This window comes from Somniosus microcephalus, chromosome 6, assembly GCF_052327205.1.
Source record: "Somniosus microcephalus isolate GS21.2 chromosome 6, FLI_Smic_1.0, whole genome shotgun sequence".
NCBI classification, from domain to species: domain Eukaryota; kingdom Metazoa; phylum Chordata; class Chondrichthyes; order Squaliformes; family Somniosidae; genus Somniosus; species Somniosus microcephalus.
Window position 1 is genome coordinate 25,687,447 of NC_140992.1, and position 14,696 is coordinate 25,702,142.

Genomic DNA, 14,696 nt, shown 5'->3' on the forward strand with positions numbered 1-14,696 from the left:
TAGCGAGTTCCACATTCTCACCACTCTCTAAGAGGTTTCTTCTGAATTACCTATTGGGCTTCTTGGTGACTACCTTATATTGATGGCCTCTAGTTTTGCTCTTCCCCACAAGTGGAAACACTCTCTCTGTATCTACTCTATCAAAACCTTTCATGATTTTAAAAACCTCTATTAGGTCACTCAGCCTTCTCTTTTTAAGAGAGAAGAGACCCAGCCTGTTCAGACTGTTCTAATCTCCTCTGGGAAAAGGGCTTTATGCGATCTTTATTTTTCCAACTGCTTGTAGACATTCTGTTCAACTGAATGCAACGCTTTGCGTTACAACTTAATTCGCTAGCCTTTTCCACTCCAAAATTAACAGCTGCTAATACGAAAGAAAGAAAGAAAAGAACTTGCAGGTTTAAAGTGTCTTTTACATCCACAGAACGTCCCCAAGAGCTTTACAGCCGAGGAATGATTTTGTGGTGTAGTTGCTGTTGTTTTGTAGGCAAATGTGGCAACCAATTTGCATACATTTCACAAACAGCAATGGGATGAATGAGTCGTTGATCTGTTTTTGGTGGTGTGAGTGTCGAGACACCAGGACAATGCCCCTGCTCTTCTTTGCAACAGTGCCCTGGGATCTTTTATGTCAATCTGAGAGAGCAGACGGGGCCTCGGTTTAACGTCTCGTCCAGAAGATGGCACCTGCGATGGTACTGCTCTAAGATATAGTTAACCCCCCAAAAAACGAATCACAACATTGAGTGAAGGTAACCACCTAACAAGCAGCTAACATGGAACAATAATGGAGATAATGTGGCTGGAGAATCCATTCAAAATTGATCATTGCCTGCTGCAGAAAAGCATTATTGTACTCTGAGTGCTTTGTGCAAGATATATAGGGCTAGAAATTGGGTTGCTTTGCGCCTCTCGTTAGCGCCCCGGCTATAACCTCTATAACCCATAACCTCTCCAATAAATTACTGTAATCATAAACTTGAAATGACTGGAATTGTCAATTATGCTGCATGCCATTTAATGCTTTCTAATCGATTGCTCTGTACTCACTCCAACAATCTAGTATTCAACATGTAATTTAATATCTGCCTCCCCCCCGATTAGATTGCTGTCCATAATCATTCCAAGAAGTTACTGCATGTTATCACTCCAAGTATCCATTATTCTATCTGCTTGATGTCTAACTCGACCAAAGTGTATCTGCCTCAAGCTCTACCGATAACTTCAGCGGGTAACTGAAGGAGGTGCAAGGAGCGTCTAGTGTGACGTGAGAATGGAAGACAGTCTCCTGTTGGTTGTTGGCGGGCACGGACCTGTAGAGGTTCCACTAATACCCGCACTGTAGCTCTCGCGCTTTCTTGGCCTGTGCACTTTGAACGGCTGCTCGCTGAAGGTCTAACCCGAAGAGGAATGACAGGAGCTGGCTCTTGATGTCGGGCTAAAAAAAAGATTTGCAGAGAAAAAGAAATGTTCCTGATCAGGCCACTAGAGGGAGTCAGTTCCTCAAACTTATTTACGCACCGGCCTAGATTTTCAGTGTGCCGTGAGGCGGGCTTTTAGGCGTGCGGGGGGCTAAAATCCCGAATTCGGGGGGTCCCGACACCATCCCGCCCAAAACCCACCTCCACGTAAGTTTCAAAGGAGACGGGTACCCGCTCCGCACTGGGACCCGCCGACCCGAGGCGGGAAGGGATTAGTGCCAATTAACTGCCTGTTAACAGGTAGTTAACAGGCAGTTTTTAGCCTAATCCCTATTTTGAAGGTTGTGTGGGATTCCCGACGGCTCCAAACCGCGCCAGGTTAGAGGAGTCGGGCCGTCGGGCTGAAGGACTTGGAGGGGTCGAGATGTCGGTGTTCAGGTGAGTGATGGGTGCATGAGTGCAAAGGTAAGTGTGTTTGGTGTGTCTAAAGTGTGTAAAGAAGTTTAAATTACCTGTACTTACCTTTACAGCCTTCCTTCCTCTAGGTTTCGGGAGTCCATCATTCAGCCGGCACTGAAAGCAGAATGGCCACGAGCTGTCAAAAGTGACAGCCTTCAGCTTCCAGAGCCGGCGAGATTTCTAACTGAGTCTGCGTAGAAGGACTCAGGTTAGAAGTAAGACTGTCAGTGTTTGACAGCTTCAAACAGCTGTGAAACACTGATATTTCATCTGTCAACACGTCTTGACAGATGAAATTTCAGTCTGTAACGTCACCTGTTGCTGGGTGGCCCTTAATTGGCCTGCTGAGCCCGCTGGGCGGGCTCAACAAGGTCAATCAAGGGAAAATCGCGCGGATTGGCCGCATCTCGATGGAGGCGGGACTAAAACCCGAACGTTGTAGTCCCGCCTCCTTCCCGACTCCTGAATGAAAATCCAGCCCACCGTGTCAGCTGTGGCTCAGTGGGTAGCACACTCGCCTCTGGGAAAGTTGTGGGTTCAAGTCCCGCTCCCAGAGACTTGAGCACATAAAGCTAGGCTGACACTCCAGTGCAGTGCTGAGGGAGTGCTGTTGAACTCGATATTGAGCAGGGGAATTATCCCCAGTGTCCTGCCTGGCCAATATTTATCCCTCAACCAAAAAAACAGATTATCTGGTCATTATCACGTGCCACGTTTCCCACATTACAACAGTGACTCCACTTCAAATAGTACTTCATTGGCTGTAAAGCGCTTTGAGACGTCCGGTGGTCGTGAAAGGCGCTTTCTCTTTTTTTTCTTTTCACTGGAGATTCACAGACTGCTGGAGGCAGCAGAGTGCAACCGTCTGGGAATTCCAGCCAGAGTACACGGCGGGCAACTAATCTAACAGTTCTCAGTGCAGGAGTTAACCCTTGTCACCAGAGATCGATCGCCACGGGCCCGAAAGTATAAGCTTATGTTGAAAAGAAAATCAAAATTTGGCCAGGTTTTTGTTTCATATTAACCCACAGGCAGTTTACTTCTGAAAAGAAAAATATATAAGTTAGAAAGCAAAAGAGAGAAGAGAGAATCACCGTCGGACATTTTAACACATTTCTTAACACTGGTCGTACAGGACCAACAGACATTCGACTGTCTAAAAAAAATTGGATCAGCAATATCTTGGAGACGCGATGCAAAAAGCAGGAAAGGATTCCTTCCACTAACACTGGCATCACTCACCTAAAGCACAAAACTTCTGACGTCCCTCCTTTCAAACTTTTAGGTGTCAGCCGTGGCTCAGTGGGTGGCACTCCCTCGCATCTGAGTCAGAAGGTTGTGGGTTCAAGTCCCACTCCAGAGACTTGAGCACAAATTCTCGGCTGACACTCCAGTGGAGTGCTGCACTGTTGGAGGTGCCGTCTTTCAGATGAGTCGATGCCCCTGTCTGCCCTCTCAGGTGGATGGAAATAGATCCCATGGCACTATTTCAAAGAAGAGTTGGGAAATTATTCCTGGTGTCCCTTGCTTTTTGTGGTATATATCAATGATTTAGACTTCAATGTAGGGGGTATGATTAAGAAGTTTGCAGATGATACTAAAATCAGCTGTGTGGTTAATACTGAAGAAGGAAGCTGTAGACTGCATGAACATATCAATAAATTGGTCAGGTGGGCAGAACAGTGGCAAATGGAATTCAATCCGGAGAAGTGTGAGGTAATGCATTTGGGGAGGGCTAACAAGGAAAGGGAATACACATTAAATGGTAGGACACTGAGTAGTGTAGAGGAACAAAGGGACCTTGGAGTGCATGTCCACAGATCCCTGAAGGTAGCAGGCCAGGTAGATAAGGTGGTTAAGAAGGCATACGGGATACTTGCCTTTATTAGCCGAGGCATAGAATATAAGAGCAGGGGGGTTATGCTTGAACTGTATAAAACACTAGTTAGGCCTCAGCTAGAGTACTGCGTGCAGTTCTGGTCACCACATTACAGGAAAGATGTGATTGCACTAGAGAGGGTACAGAGGAGATTTACGAGGCTGTTGCCTGGACTGGAGACCTTTAGCTATGAGGAAAGATTGGAGAGGCTGGGTTTGTTTTCTTTGGAACAGAGGAGGCTGAGGGGAGACCTTATTGAGGTGTATAAAATTATGAGGGGCCTAGATAGTGTGGATAGGAAGGATCTATTTCCCTTAGCAGAGGGGTCAACAACCAGGGGGCATAGATTTAAAGTAATTGGTCAGAGGTTTAGAGGGGATTTATGGAGAAATGTTTTCACCCAGAGGGTGGTGGGGGTCTGGAACTCACTGCCTGAAAGGGTGGGAGAGCAGAAACCCTCACCACATTTAAAAAGTACTTGGATATGCACTTGAAGTGCCGTAACCTACAGGGCTACGGACCAACAGCTGGGAAGTGGGATTAGGCTGGATAGCTTTTTGTTGGCCGGCGCGGACACGATGGGCCAAAATGGCCTCCTTCCGTGCTGTAAATTTCGATGATTCTATGATTCTGTGAAATTCTGCCAGTTGTACAGATATTCTGTCAGACCTCACTGATTGGAAATGCTGAAGCCGGCTGATTGAGAGTGACAGGCAGAGAATGAGCTTCAGCTGTTGTCACGGGGAACCAGAGCTCCATTTCCCACCACAGATCACAGTATTAGCAGATGTGAAGTGACTGTTACACAAAGTGAGTGACACACAGCTCAAGACCTAGAGCGGTGAGAAAGAAGAACTGGCTTTAGTATTCTGCTGCGCTGAAGGGATCTGTCAGTTAACATTTCAGTGAAGCACAAATTCATGAACTAATGGCTTGACCCTACTGCAATAAGTAAGCAGCTGATATTGTAAGGAATAAACAACCAGGCCCACTCGAGCGGGCACCGCAGGTAACCTCCCTTGAGGTTGCACTAGGACACCAGTAAGCATTACTCCTGGCTGATCAGGCGTTACGCAATGACTTATCCGTTGGCAGTCTTTGAGGGAGTACTGGTTGACTGTGAGGCAGATCTTTCAGTTCTTGCGCCTGAGGCTTTTGGGTTTCCTGGACAGTGCGATTACAGGGTAGGGAGGAGCACACGCCTGCCTGGAAGTCCACCGAATTTTCCTTTCACAGAATCATAGAATCATACAGCACAGCAGAAGGCTATTCGGCCCATCTTGCCTCTTTCGAACAGCGGTCCAATTAGTCCCACCCTCCCACTCTTTCCCCATAGCTGTGGAAATTCTTCCTTTTCAAGTATTTATCCAATTCCCTTTTGAAAAGTTACTATTGAATCTGCTTCCATCACCCTTTCAGGCAGCGCATTCCAGATCACGAAAACTCGCTGAATAAAACAATTTCTTCTCATCTCCCCGCTGGTTCCTTTGCCAATTACCTTATATCTGTGTCCTCTGGCTACCGGCCCTCCTGCCAAGAGAAAACAGTTTCTCAACTAGCCGCAAATTCTCATTTAAATGAATGAAAATTGGGCCACCATCGCCAGGGGGCAAACGCTGCATTCCCCCCCACCCACCCCACCCCACATCCAAATTTCCTGTATTCGCTGCGCCCAAGCAATGGAATAACCCCAGGCTCAGGAACAGGAAGATCTATCCCCCCCCCCCCCCCCCCACAAACCACCACTGAGTATCAGCGAACGATTCAACCACAGAAGGCATCAGAGTCGAGCCTGATCCTGGCCCCCACACACAATGCCCGCAACTTCCCAGCAGACGCTGACTGGCTAGTGATCAGAATGTAAGGGGCTTGCCGGTTAATGCTAACACTCCCTCGCCCAGGATAACTTCGGCCAATTGTTGCCCCGACCGAGCTCAGGTAAATCAGCACAGAGCAGGTTGGAACATGCCAGCTGCTGGTGCAGTGTCGCACTGGGTGCTGCCCTCATCACCCATGGACGGCACTGACATCAGCGGGGAGATGCATTCCAGAACAGTTGCAGGTTTGAAGTGTTCCTGCTGGGGATTCTGAGTGAGTCAGTTAAACTGCCAGTCAGGCACGGCTGAAGGTCAATACATTGTGAGTTATCTTGGATTAATATTTTGATATTATCATAAGTGACATTAATACGCAATTACCACAGTATTCATTTATTACCTTTATCAGTGTTTAACTTAGCTCAATTATTTTGATATAGAATGTTGTTTTTGTACATAGGATATTTGGTTGTTAACTCTGTGGTCTATCTGGGAGCATGTGGGATGTGGTAGTGTAGTGTGGTTATGTTTACTGGACTGAAGATCCAAAGAACAGTTAAGTATTGGGCAGATCGAAGCCATTGTTTTCAGTCCCCACCACAAACTCCGTTCCCTAGCCACTGACTCCATCCCTCTCCCTAACATCTGTTGGAGGCTGAACCACATTGTTCACAACCTTGGTGTCATATTTGGCCCTGAAATGAGCTTCCGACCACATATCCGCAGCATAACTAAGACTGCCTATTTCCACCTCCGTAACATCGCCCATCTCCGCCCTTGCCTCAGCTCATCCGCTGCTGAAACCTTCATCCATGCCTTTGTTACCTCTAGACTTGACTATTCCAACGCACACCCGGCTGGCCTCCCACATTCTACCCTATGTAAACTTGAGGTGATCCAGAACTCTGCTGCCCGTGTCCTAACTCGTACCAAGTCCCGTTCACCTGTGCTCGCTGACCTACATTGGCTCCCGGTTAAGTAACGCCTCAATTTTCAAAATTCTCATCCTTGCTTTCAAATCCCTCCGTGGCCTCGCCCCTCCCTAGCTCTGTAATCTCCTCCAGCCCCACAACCCCCCCGAGATACCTGCGCTTCTCTAATTCTGCCCTCTTGAGCCTCCCTGATTATAATCGCTCCACCATTGGTGGCCGTGCCTTCTGTTGCCTAGGCCCTAAACTCTGGAAATCCCTGCCTAAACCTCTCCGCCTCACTACCTCTCTCTCCTCCTTTAAGACGCTCCTTAAAACCTATTTCTTTTACCAAGCTTTTGGTCACCTGCCCTAATTTATCCTTATGTTGATTGGTGTCAAATTTTTTGCCTTATAATACTCCTGTGAAGCACCTTGGGCCGTTTTACTACATTAAAGGCTCTATATAAATACAAGTTGTTGTTGTTGTGTATTTAAATCTCACCCATTGGATTCCGTTTAAACAATCTGAAACTAAAAAGCTGACATCAGTAACTTGACCATCAAGCTTGGTTGGATTGTCATAAAAACCCAACTGGTTCACTATTGTCCTTTAGTGAAGGAAACCTGCTGTCCTTACCTGGCCTGTGACTCCAGTCCCACACCAATGTGGTTGACTCTGAACTGCCCTCTGAAGAAGTGGCCGAGCAAACCACCTTATCGGGGCACCCAGGGCCACTGGGGATGGGCAATAAATGCCATCCTTGCCAGCGACGCCCACAACCCGAGAATATTTTTTTTTTAAAGCATCAGGAGATGATTCCTGATCAGGCACTCCGAGCAAAAAGCTGGGATCCCTGGTCAGGAATCTATGGGCCCGCCACGCAGCCCCTGATTTTCTGATATGGACGGGCACAAATTGAGGTCCAGACGAGAAGGCAACAATAGGCCTTGCTGCCTGGTTGGCCTACCTTTTCCACCAATATCCCAGCCCTGTACCTGCAGACCTAGGCACACCTACCTGCCAATAGTTGAGGACAGCTATCTCAGCTTGCTCTGGTTCAGCAGGAAGCCAGTTGTAGAGTTTTGTTATAAAAAGAAAGAAATGTATTTATAAAGCATCTTTCACAACCTCAGGACATCCCAAAGCACTTTACAACTTTCGAAGTGTAGTCATCAGCAGTAAGGACACCTGCAGCTCAGTTGCAACACGCAACAGCACTGCTCGTGGTTATTTCTTCCCTCAACCTTTATGCCTGTAGCTAATTCCAAGCTAACTCTATACCATCAGCTATTGTGCTGCTCACACATTTATCAAACAGGTGTCAGCATGACCGACAGTTTCATTTCCCCTCACTAAATGACTCAACTGCCCAATGTCAGTGCACTGTAGCATTTCCCAAAGCACGGGCGGTCACTGATGGCCAACGCCCAGCCAAAAGTTCACCCTGGATGACTGTAATTGACAGCGGTTTGATTTGTGAAGCCTTTGGATGATATATGTGTGCCAAGGCTTTCAACAGGAGTTGGCAAGCTTGACGTATGGGTACGCATGCAATGCAATGAAAGGGCTCGCGTGGTTTTGTGAGGGCTTGGCATGGGCTAGAGCAGATGCGGGACGGTTTGACACGCAGTGTTGGGCCATCTACCGGAAACACGGCATCGCTGCCAGTTTTACCTTCCCAGGTTTCTTAAAGTCCTCTCCCACATCTGATCCTGGTCCCGTACCCAGCGCTGAGATTGGCAGCAACCCCTGCCAGGCACAATGCACAGCTGCCTGATGGGCATTGCGCTCTGCAGTGCCAAAACAGGGATCGCTCTCATTGTACCAACCTCATGCACCAGCCCCTGCACTTCTCCAGCCATCAAGCAGGCAGCCTGGGGCTCCACTGCTCCATCACTTATCCACAGACTGTTTCATGCCTCGACATTGGGTTTGCTTTGAGCCTGCCTCTTCCTCCCCCCACTTCATACAGTTTTAGAAAGGCTGATAATTATTATTAAACTAATTCAAAAGGCTGGAAAATTCCACCCCCACTTACCTTCCCTCCCTCCCCCCACCCTCCAGCCCCTATAACGCCACCTTTAAGTGACAGCGTCCTTCTAGATTTTGCCAGCAGCTCTTAAGGGCTTCTGGGTCATGCCAGATAGCTAACCTTTCCTCATTAATCCGCCATGCCCGCCTAGTCCAATCTGGCGAGGTGGCGCGTCCTAATCATTGAAATGATCTGACGTCGTGAACTCAGACACAATGAGGTCAGTGCTTCCAGTGGTGCACATTTCACTCGAGGAGCAGCAGTCCCACTGGCACTGCATCTGGGACCACAGCACATTCCTTATCCGTGGCCCACAGGGCGCCAAAATACGAAACAAAGTGACCCATAAAGATTTGGACCCTCCTAGCTGAACATATTCTTTGGGGGTGGGGAGTGGTGGGAAGGGGATTTTAACCCACCCTGGCGGGCAGGGGTTGGGGGGGTGAGCCTTTAAAATGAAGCATTCAGCCTTAGCGTCTCATTCGTGCTAGAATCGCACTGGCCACCAGTGACCACTGGCTCCCCTGCTGTTATGTGGCAGAGGCGCCCGCTGGAAGCAAGCGGGAGCCTCATAACTTTACGCAAATTGGAGTCCCGTTATGCTAATGGGATCCCCATTGCATTTGAACCCGGGCCCAAGCAGGGAAGGCGCCACAGTTTTCCCGCCGGGTGAAGGCACGCTGGCAGCTGTCAGGAGGATGCAGGGGCACTCCAAGATAAGTGGAAATGGTTCCTTTGTGCGGCCAGGTAAAGCAGGAGTGCTCCTCAGGGACCCACAGGGAAAGTTGCGGGCCTGCCTTGGCCTGGAATTTCTCCACCCCCACACTTCCCCCCTCCCTTCAAGGACAAGGGCAGCAGGCGCACGGGAACACCACCACCTCCAAGTTCCCCTCCAAACCACACACCATCCTGACTTAGAAATATATCGCCGTTCCTTCATTGTCGCTGGGTCAAAGTCCTGGAACTCCCTCCCGAACAGCACTGTGGGAGTACCTTCATCACACGGACTGCAGCGGATCAAGAGATGGGCAATAAATAATGTTGGCCTTGCTAGCAACGCCCATATCCCAAGAATGAATTTTTTAAACATCATATAGAGAGGGCCCGTGCTGCTTGGCACTCAACCAGTACATGAGGATCAATGGCGAGTGCGCTGTCCATCCAGATAAAACCAACAGACATAAATTTACAGTTGGGGCCTTTTGAAAATGGCCTTATATTCTCCTTCATTTATTTTAATGGGACCAGCCATAGCCACCAGCTGCCGATTGGCACCCCGATAAAATAAATACTCAGCACTGAACGGTGCCTTCTGGTGTATGGAATGTGACTGAAGAGACATTTTTATTTTTATGTATTTCGGCAGTGGGTTTTGGGCAGTAACAACTGAGCTATTGATTGCACAATATGCTGTTTTTATAAATAGTCACATGTATACACAATAGATTTCAATTGTTGTTATTGGGTTTTCACTCCCTAACTAAGCAGGAACAGGTCCTGTGGCAGCTAGTCAGCAGATCAGAGCAACTTCTTTAATGCCTTTGTTGTTTTTATTCACACACCTGTCATGTGGCGATACACAGATGCTGCACACTCCCTGGTAGATATCTCCCAGGCGCTGGGTAAACATGTTTGTCTTAGATTGTTTAAATATTGGTGCTGTCTTTGAACGAGTTATGTTACGATCGGTCCCAGATATTCCCCCCCTTCCCCAAACCGCCATAAACCCCCCCCCCCACTTCCCCGCCCTGCGTAGTCGGAACGCATGCTGACACTTGGAGGGTCATTTTAACCAAACTAGCCCCAGCAGGAAACCCCCGGGATTGGGTGGAACACCGGTTTTATGCCCCGCCCCATATTGTTCTTAGTTGACTTCAAAAGGAGAGTAAAGTTGGGCGAGGCTTAAAACCAGCCCGGTCCCCTTGGCCTCCCGAAGGGCGGGTTGGGTTAAAATTGCCCCCTCACTGTCCAGGCTCACACCTTCTTCAAACACGATGAGCGCCCATTTTGGGAGGCGTGCTGAAGTGCAGCCAGTACCTGTGGATTTATAGCTCAGCTATAGCCCAACAAGGAGTCGATAAAGGGGAGAAGTAGAAAGGGGGGAAAAAAAACTGGTGACAAAAAAACGGGCCGGAAAAATTGCAAATATGGATGATCGAAATGCTGGGACTATGGATTCAATTGGTCAGAGTTGAAAAGAGAGGAAGGAGGCATTAACAAGAGAAGGCTACTTGATGCATCAAGCCTATTTCCTCTACAAAATACACACATCATGAATCCCACCCACGTGCTTAAAGTTAAATTCTGCAATCACAAGCTTCCAGTGAAGAGCCACATTAACAGCGAGCGAGGGTCGGAGAACCATGGCCGCAGTGTGGCAGCCCTAGCTCCAACCAGCACTCCATTTCAGTGTGGTATCCCCACTGGAAGTGCAGGTTTGCAGGATTTGCCATTTAATAAGAACATAAGACATAGGAGCAGGAGCAGGCCATTCGGCCCCTCGAGCCTGCTCCGCCATTTAATGAGACCATGGCTGATCCGATTTTGGCCTCAACTCCACTTTCCTGCCCGCTCCCCTTAACCCTTGACTCCCCTGTTGCTCAAAAATCTGTGTATCTCCGCCTTGAATATATTCAATGACTCCGCCTTCACAGCTCTCTGTGGTAAAGAATTCCAAAGATTCACGACCCTCTGAGAGAAGAAATTCCTCCTCATCTCCGTCTTAAATGGGCGACCCCTTATTCTGAGACTATGCCCCCTTGTTCTAGATTCGCCCACGAGGGGAAACATCCTCTCAGCATCTACCCTGTCCAAACCCCTCAGAATCTTATATGTTTCAATAAGATCACCTCTCATTCTTCTAAACTCCAATGAGTGTAGGCCCAACCTCTCAACCTTTCCTCATAAGACAACCCTTCCATCCCAGGAATCTCCTGAGAACATTTCTCCCTCTCTCCAAAGGAGTCAAGGGAAAGGTGGGAATATCTGACCTCCAACATCATGGAACCCTGCCTAGATACTGACTGCAGATCGCATTTCCATGGTCTCAATATCACAGGCGCCAAAGCATATCTGACTACCTTTGTCGCTACTTCTATTTATAATTTCAAATCCTATTTCTAATCTTTGAAGATTTCCCTGGATTCAGATACTTCTGGATCCTTTTATCTGTTGTTACATTTCAGTTGTGAAAAGATTGACGCATTCTCCTGCAATAACAGTTAACTGCAACGATTAACACTTTAGGAATTCTGCTTCAATTCAACTGGCCTGGGACTGTTTCCTCATCAACTTTTCTGGTCTTCAACTTCCCACAAGGTCAACTAAGAATGGATGAAGTACAATCGAATCAATTTTCAATACATACGGCAAACTGCCCACCAGGACTAGAGTATCTCCTACAGGTATGAAAGGCACTTGACCGATTGCTCATTTTAACTTTTGTCGGTAGTACTAAGGGGTGACATGGGATTGGCCATCTGCTACACACCTCTCCCGATTGTCCTTCAATGGCATGGAAAACCAGACAGAGTGTACAGTGGGCGGCCTGACCACCACCGCCCGTTCTCTGCCCCACCAACGTTGGATTTCACCCCCTTATAATTTAGAGAGCATCAAAATGTTACTTTTATGTTCAAATAAAAGTTGTCTAAACCCAGTGGTTATAGATCAGACAGTCTAATGTTGGGGAGAAGGCAACACGGCTTTTCGCTGAATTCTATCAATGTGCATGTAAAGAGCACGAACGCCATAAGGAACAGTTAGGCTGGACTGAACACGGGTCATACTTTGTGAATCTGCTGGAGTTCTTTGAGGAAGGAACTAATGACAGCAGTTCAGTGTGAAAAACGTGCCTGGATTTGGAGAAGGCTTTTAAGACAATCTACACATAAGCCTTATGAGGGCGACTAATGGAGCATTAGCACAACAAGTTTAACAGTTTCAGCTTTACACCAACACTAAACTGTGTAAATTGGATGTCAGGGGCTGAACTGACACCGAAATGAAGCCTAGTGAGACTCCCTTCTCCAGAAAACCTCGTTCCTCATGGCCTAACTCCTTAATCGGGCTGCGTTCACGCTGTGGGCAAGATTTCCTGAAACCCAACGCCATGCAGCAAGGCAGCTTAACAGAAAATCACGGGTACACTGCCCGCCATTTTCCATCCATTGAATTCCGTAGACAGAACATCATGAACCTGCAATTTTCTAATACGCCTCCATCTTGTGCAGGATCTCACAAAAGTCCATTTTATAAGTGCAGCACACCAACACTGCAGTTAAAGTGTGAATGCACCCTAAGGCTCATGAAGTATGTTAGGAAATTGGATTGAAAATGAGCTTAGTAATAAAAAGAAGAACATGACGGTAAATGGAAAAAGCTCTGGATGGGGACAGTGACTTATGAGTTTCCATAAGGATTTGTTATCGGTCGCTTGTTCTTCACACTATTCATAACTAAAGTGAAGGAGGGACCTCTTGCAGTATTATTAACTTAGTGATGATACCAAGCCATTTGCCCAGGTAATGAGTATAAGGTTGCAAATAAAATAAATAATCATTTGCATTTCTATAAAGGCCTTTCACAGTGAAATGTCTCAACACAGCTCACACAATGGGCTCGATTTTCTTTGGGCCGTTGAGGTGGGATTGGAGGTGTGTGGGGGGTTAAAATTGCAAACACTGGCGGGCCCAACCCCGCCTCCATCCCGCCTCCAAGCAATTTTCATTAAATCGTGTCTACTGGTCCCGACTCCGTCCCGCCTCCAAGGGGCGGGATAGGCCGTTAAGGCCCTTAACAAGCACTAAATTGCCGCTATAATGCCATTTTGATAGGATTTGGTGATTTTAACGCTTTTCCCACGTGAAGCACGCCTGTTCTGAAACACGACAGTGAAACCTGGCGGGAGCACAATTGGATTGCTGACTATCAGCTGCAGCTCAACCATTAAATAGGAGATTTGATCAGCCATCATTTGTAGGTGGCAGGACTTTGTTGTCTCAAGTCTGGGGGAACTTTTAGAAGGCATAACCACAGCTGTGGAAGTTTGGAGCCTGACACCCATCTCCAGTGTGACCTCCTGGGAAACCCCTCTCGCCACCTTGACTGAGCGCTTCCTCAACTGAGGCATATACCAAAAGCATGGGAGCCATTTATTTCCTTCCCTTCTGGACATTAGATGAGGACGAAGACCAGCCGCGGCACCAGCAGAACCATGAACAACAGCAGCACCAACAGCAGCAGCACCAACAGGAGCGTCAAGCTACTGCTCACCCACCTGAAGCTGCACAGGCCAGAAGGGGCCAGCGAATGGAAGCCCATCAGCGCGGGAGATACCCCCCAAACATGGTCTACAGACACAGGGTCAGCTACCTCAACATGTCTGAGCAGCAGTGCCAAAGGCGGCTCCGACTTTCGCGAGAGGTAGTGGGTGACATCTGCGCAATGCTGCAACAAGACCTGCAGTCCAGAGGACCAGGTGGACAACCCTTATCAGTGGCCGTCAAAGTCACCACCGCACTCAACTTTTTTGCCTCAGGCTCATTCCAGATCAGCAGCAGACATCAGCGGCATCTCCCAGGCGGCCGCACACACTTGCATCACGCAGGTAACCGATGCCCTCTTTGCCATCGCACACAATCACATCCATTTCACCAAGGATCAAGCAAGTGTCACGGCGCGTGCGGTTGGATTAGCTAATCTGGCAGGCTTTCCAAGGGTGCAGGGCATCGTTGACTGCACACATGTGGCCCTTAAGGCACCACATCGCATTCCAGGTATTTTGTCAACCGCAAGAGCTTCCACTCCCTTAACGTTCAGCTGGTGTGTGATCACAAGAAGGAAATTTTGCATGTTTGTGCCAAGTACCCTGGCAGTTGCCATGACTCCTTCATACTGCGCCAGTCTAGTGTGCCTCCGCTATTCAGTCCGCCAGACCAACTTAACGGATGGCTACTTGGAGACAAGGGCTGTCCCCTGAAGACGTAGCTAATGACGCCGTTGAGGAGCCCATCCAACGAAGCTGAGGAGAGCTACAACTCCAGCCACATGTCCACCAGAGCCATAATCGAGCAAACCATCAGTTTGCTGAAGATGTGCTTCAGATGTCTGGTTAGATCAGGTGGAGCCCTGCAGTATTCAGCAGCCAGGGTCTCCAGAATCGTCGTGGTTTGCTG

General features: G+C 48.1%; 1 protein-coding gene across 3 annotated transcripts in view; it reads left to right on the plus strand.

Moving 5' to 3' along the window:
- Window positions 1–1,763: 1,763 nt before the first annotated feature.
- Window positions 1,764–14,696, plus strand: part of LOC147115542 (phospholipid scramblase 1-like) — a 123,798-nt gene continuing 110,865 nt past the window's right edge. Inside the window, exon 1 of one of the 3 annotated variants that reach the window (XM_085989855.1) lies at window positions 1,764–1,859. Coding sequence is in view for 2 of the 3 variants with exons in the window: in XM_085989853.1 (XP_085845979.1) it covers window positions 11,850–11,924 (75 nt within the window). In the remaining variant the exon portion in view is untranslated. Of the gene's footprint in view, window positions 1,860–11,107; window positions 11,925–14,696 lie in introns of those variants that run through there. The other 2 variants (XM_085989853.1, XM_085989852.1) reach the window with 2 other exon arrangements.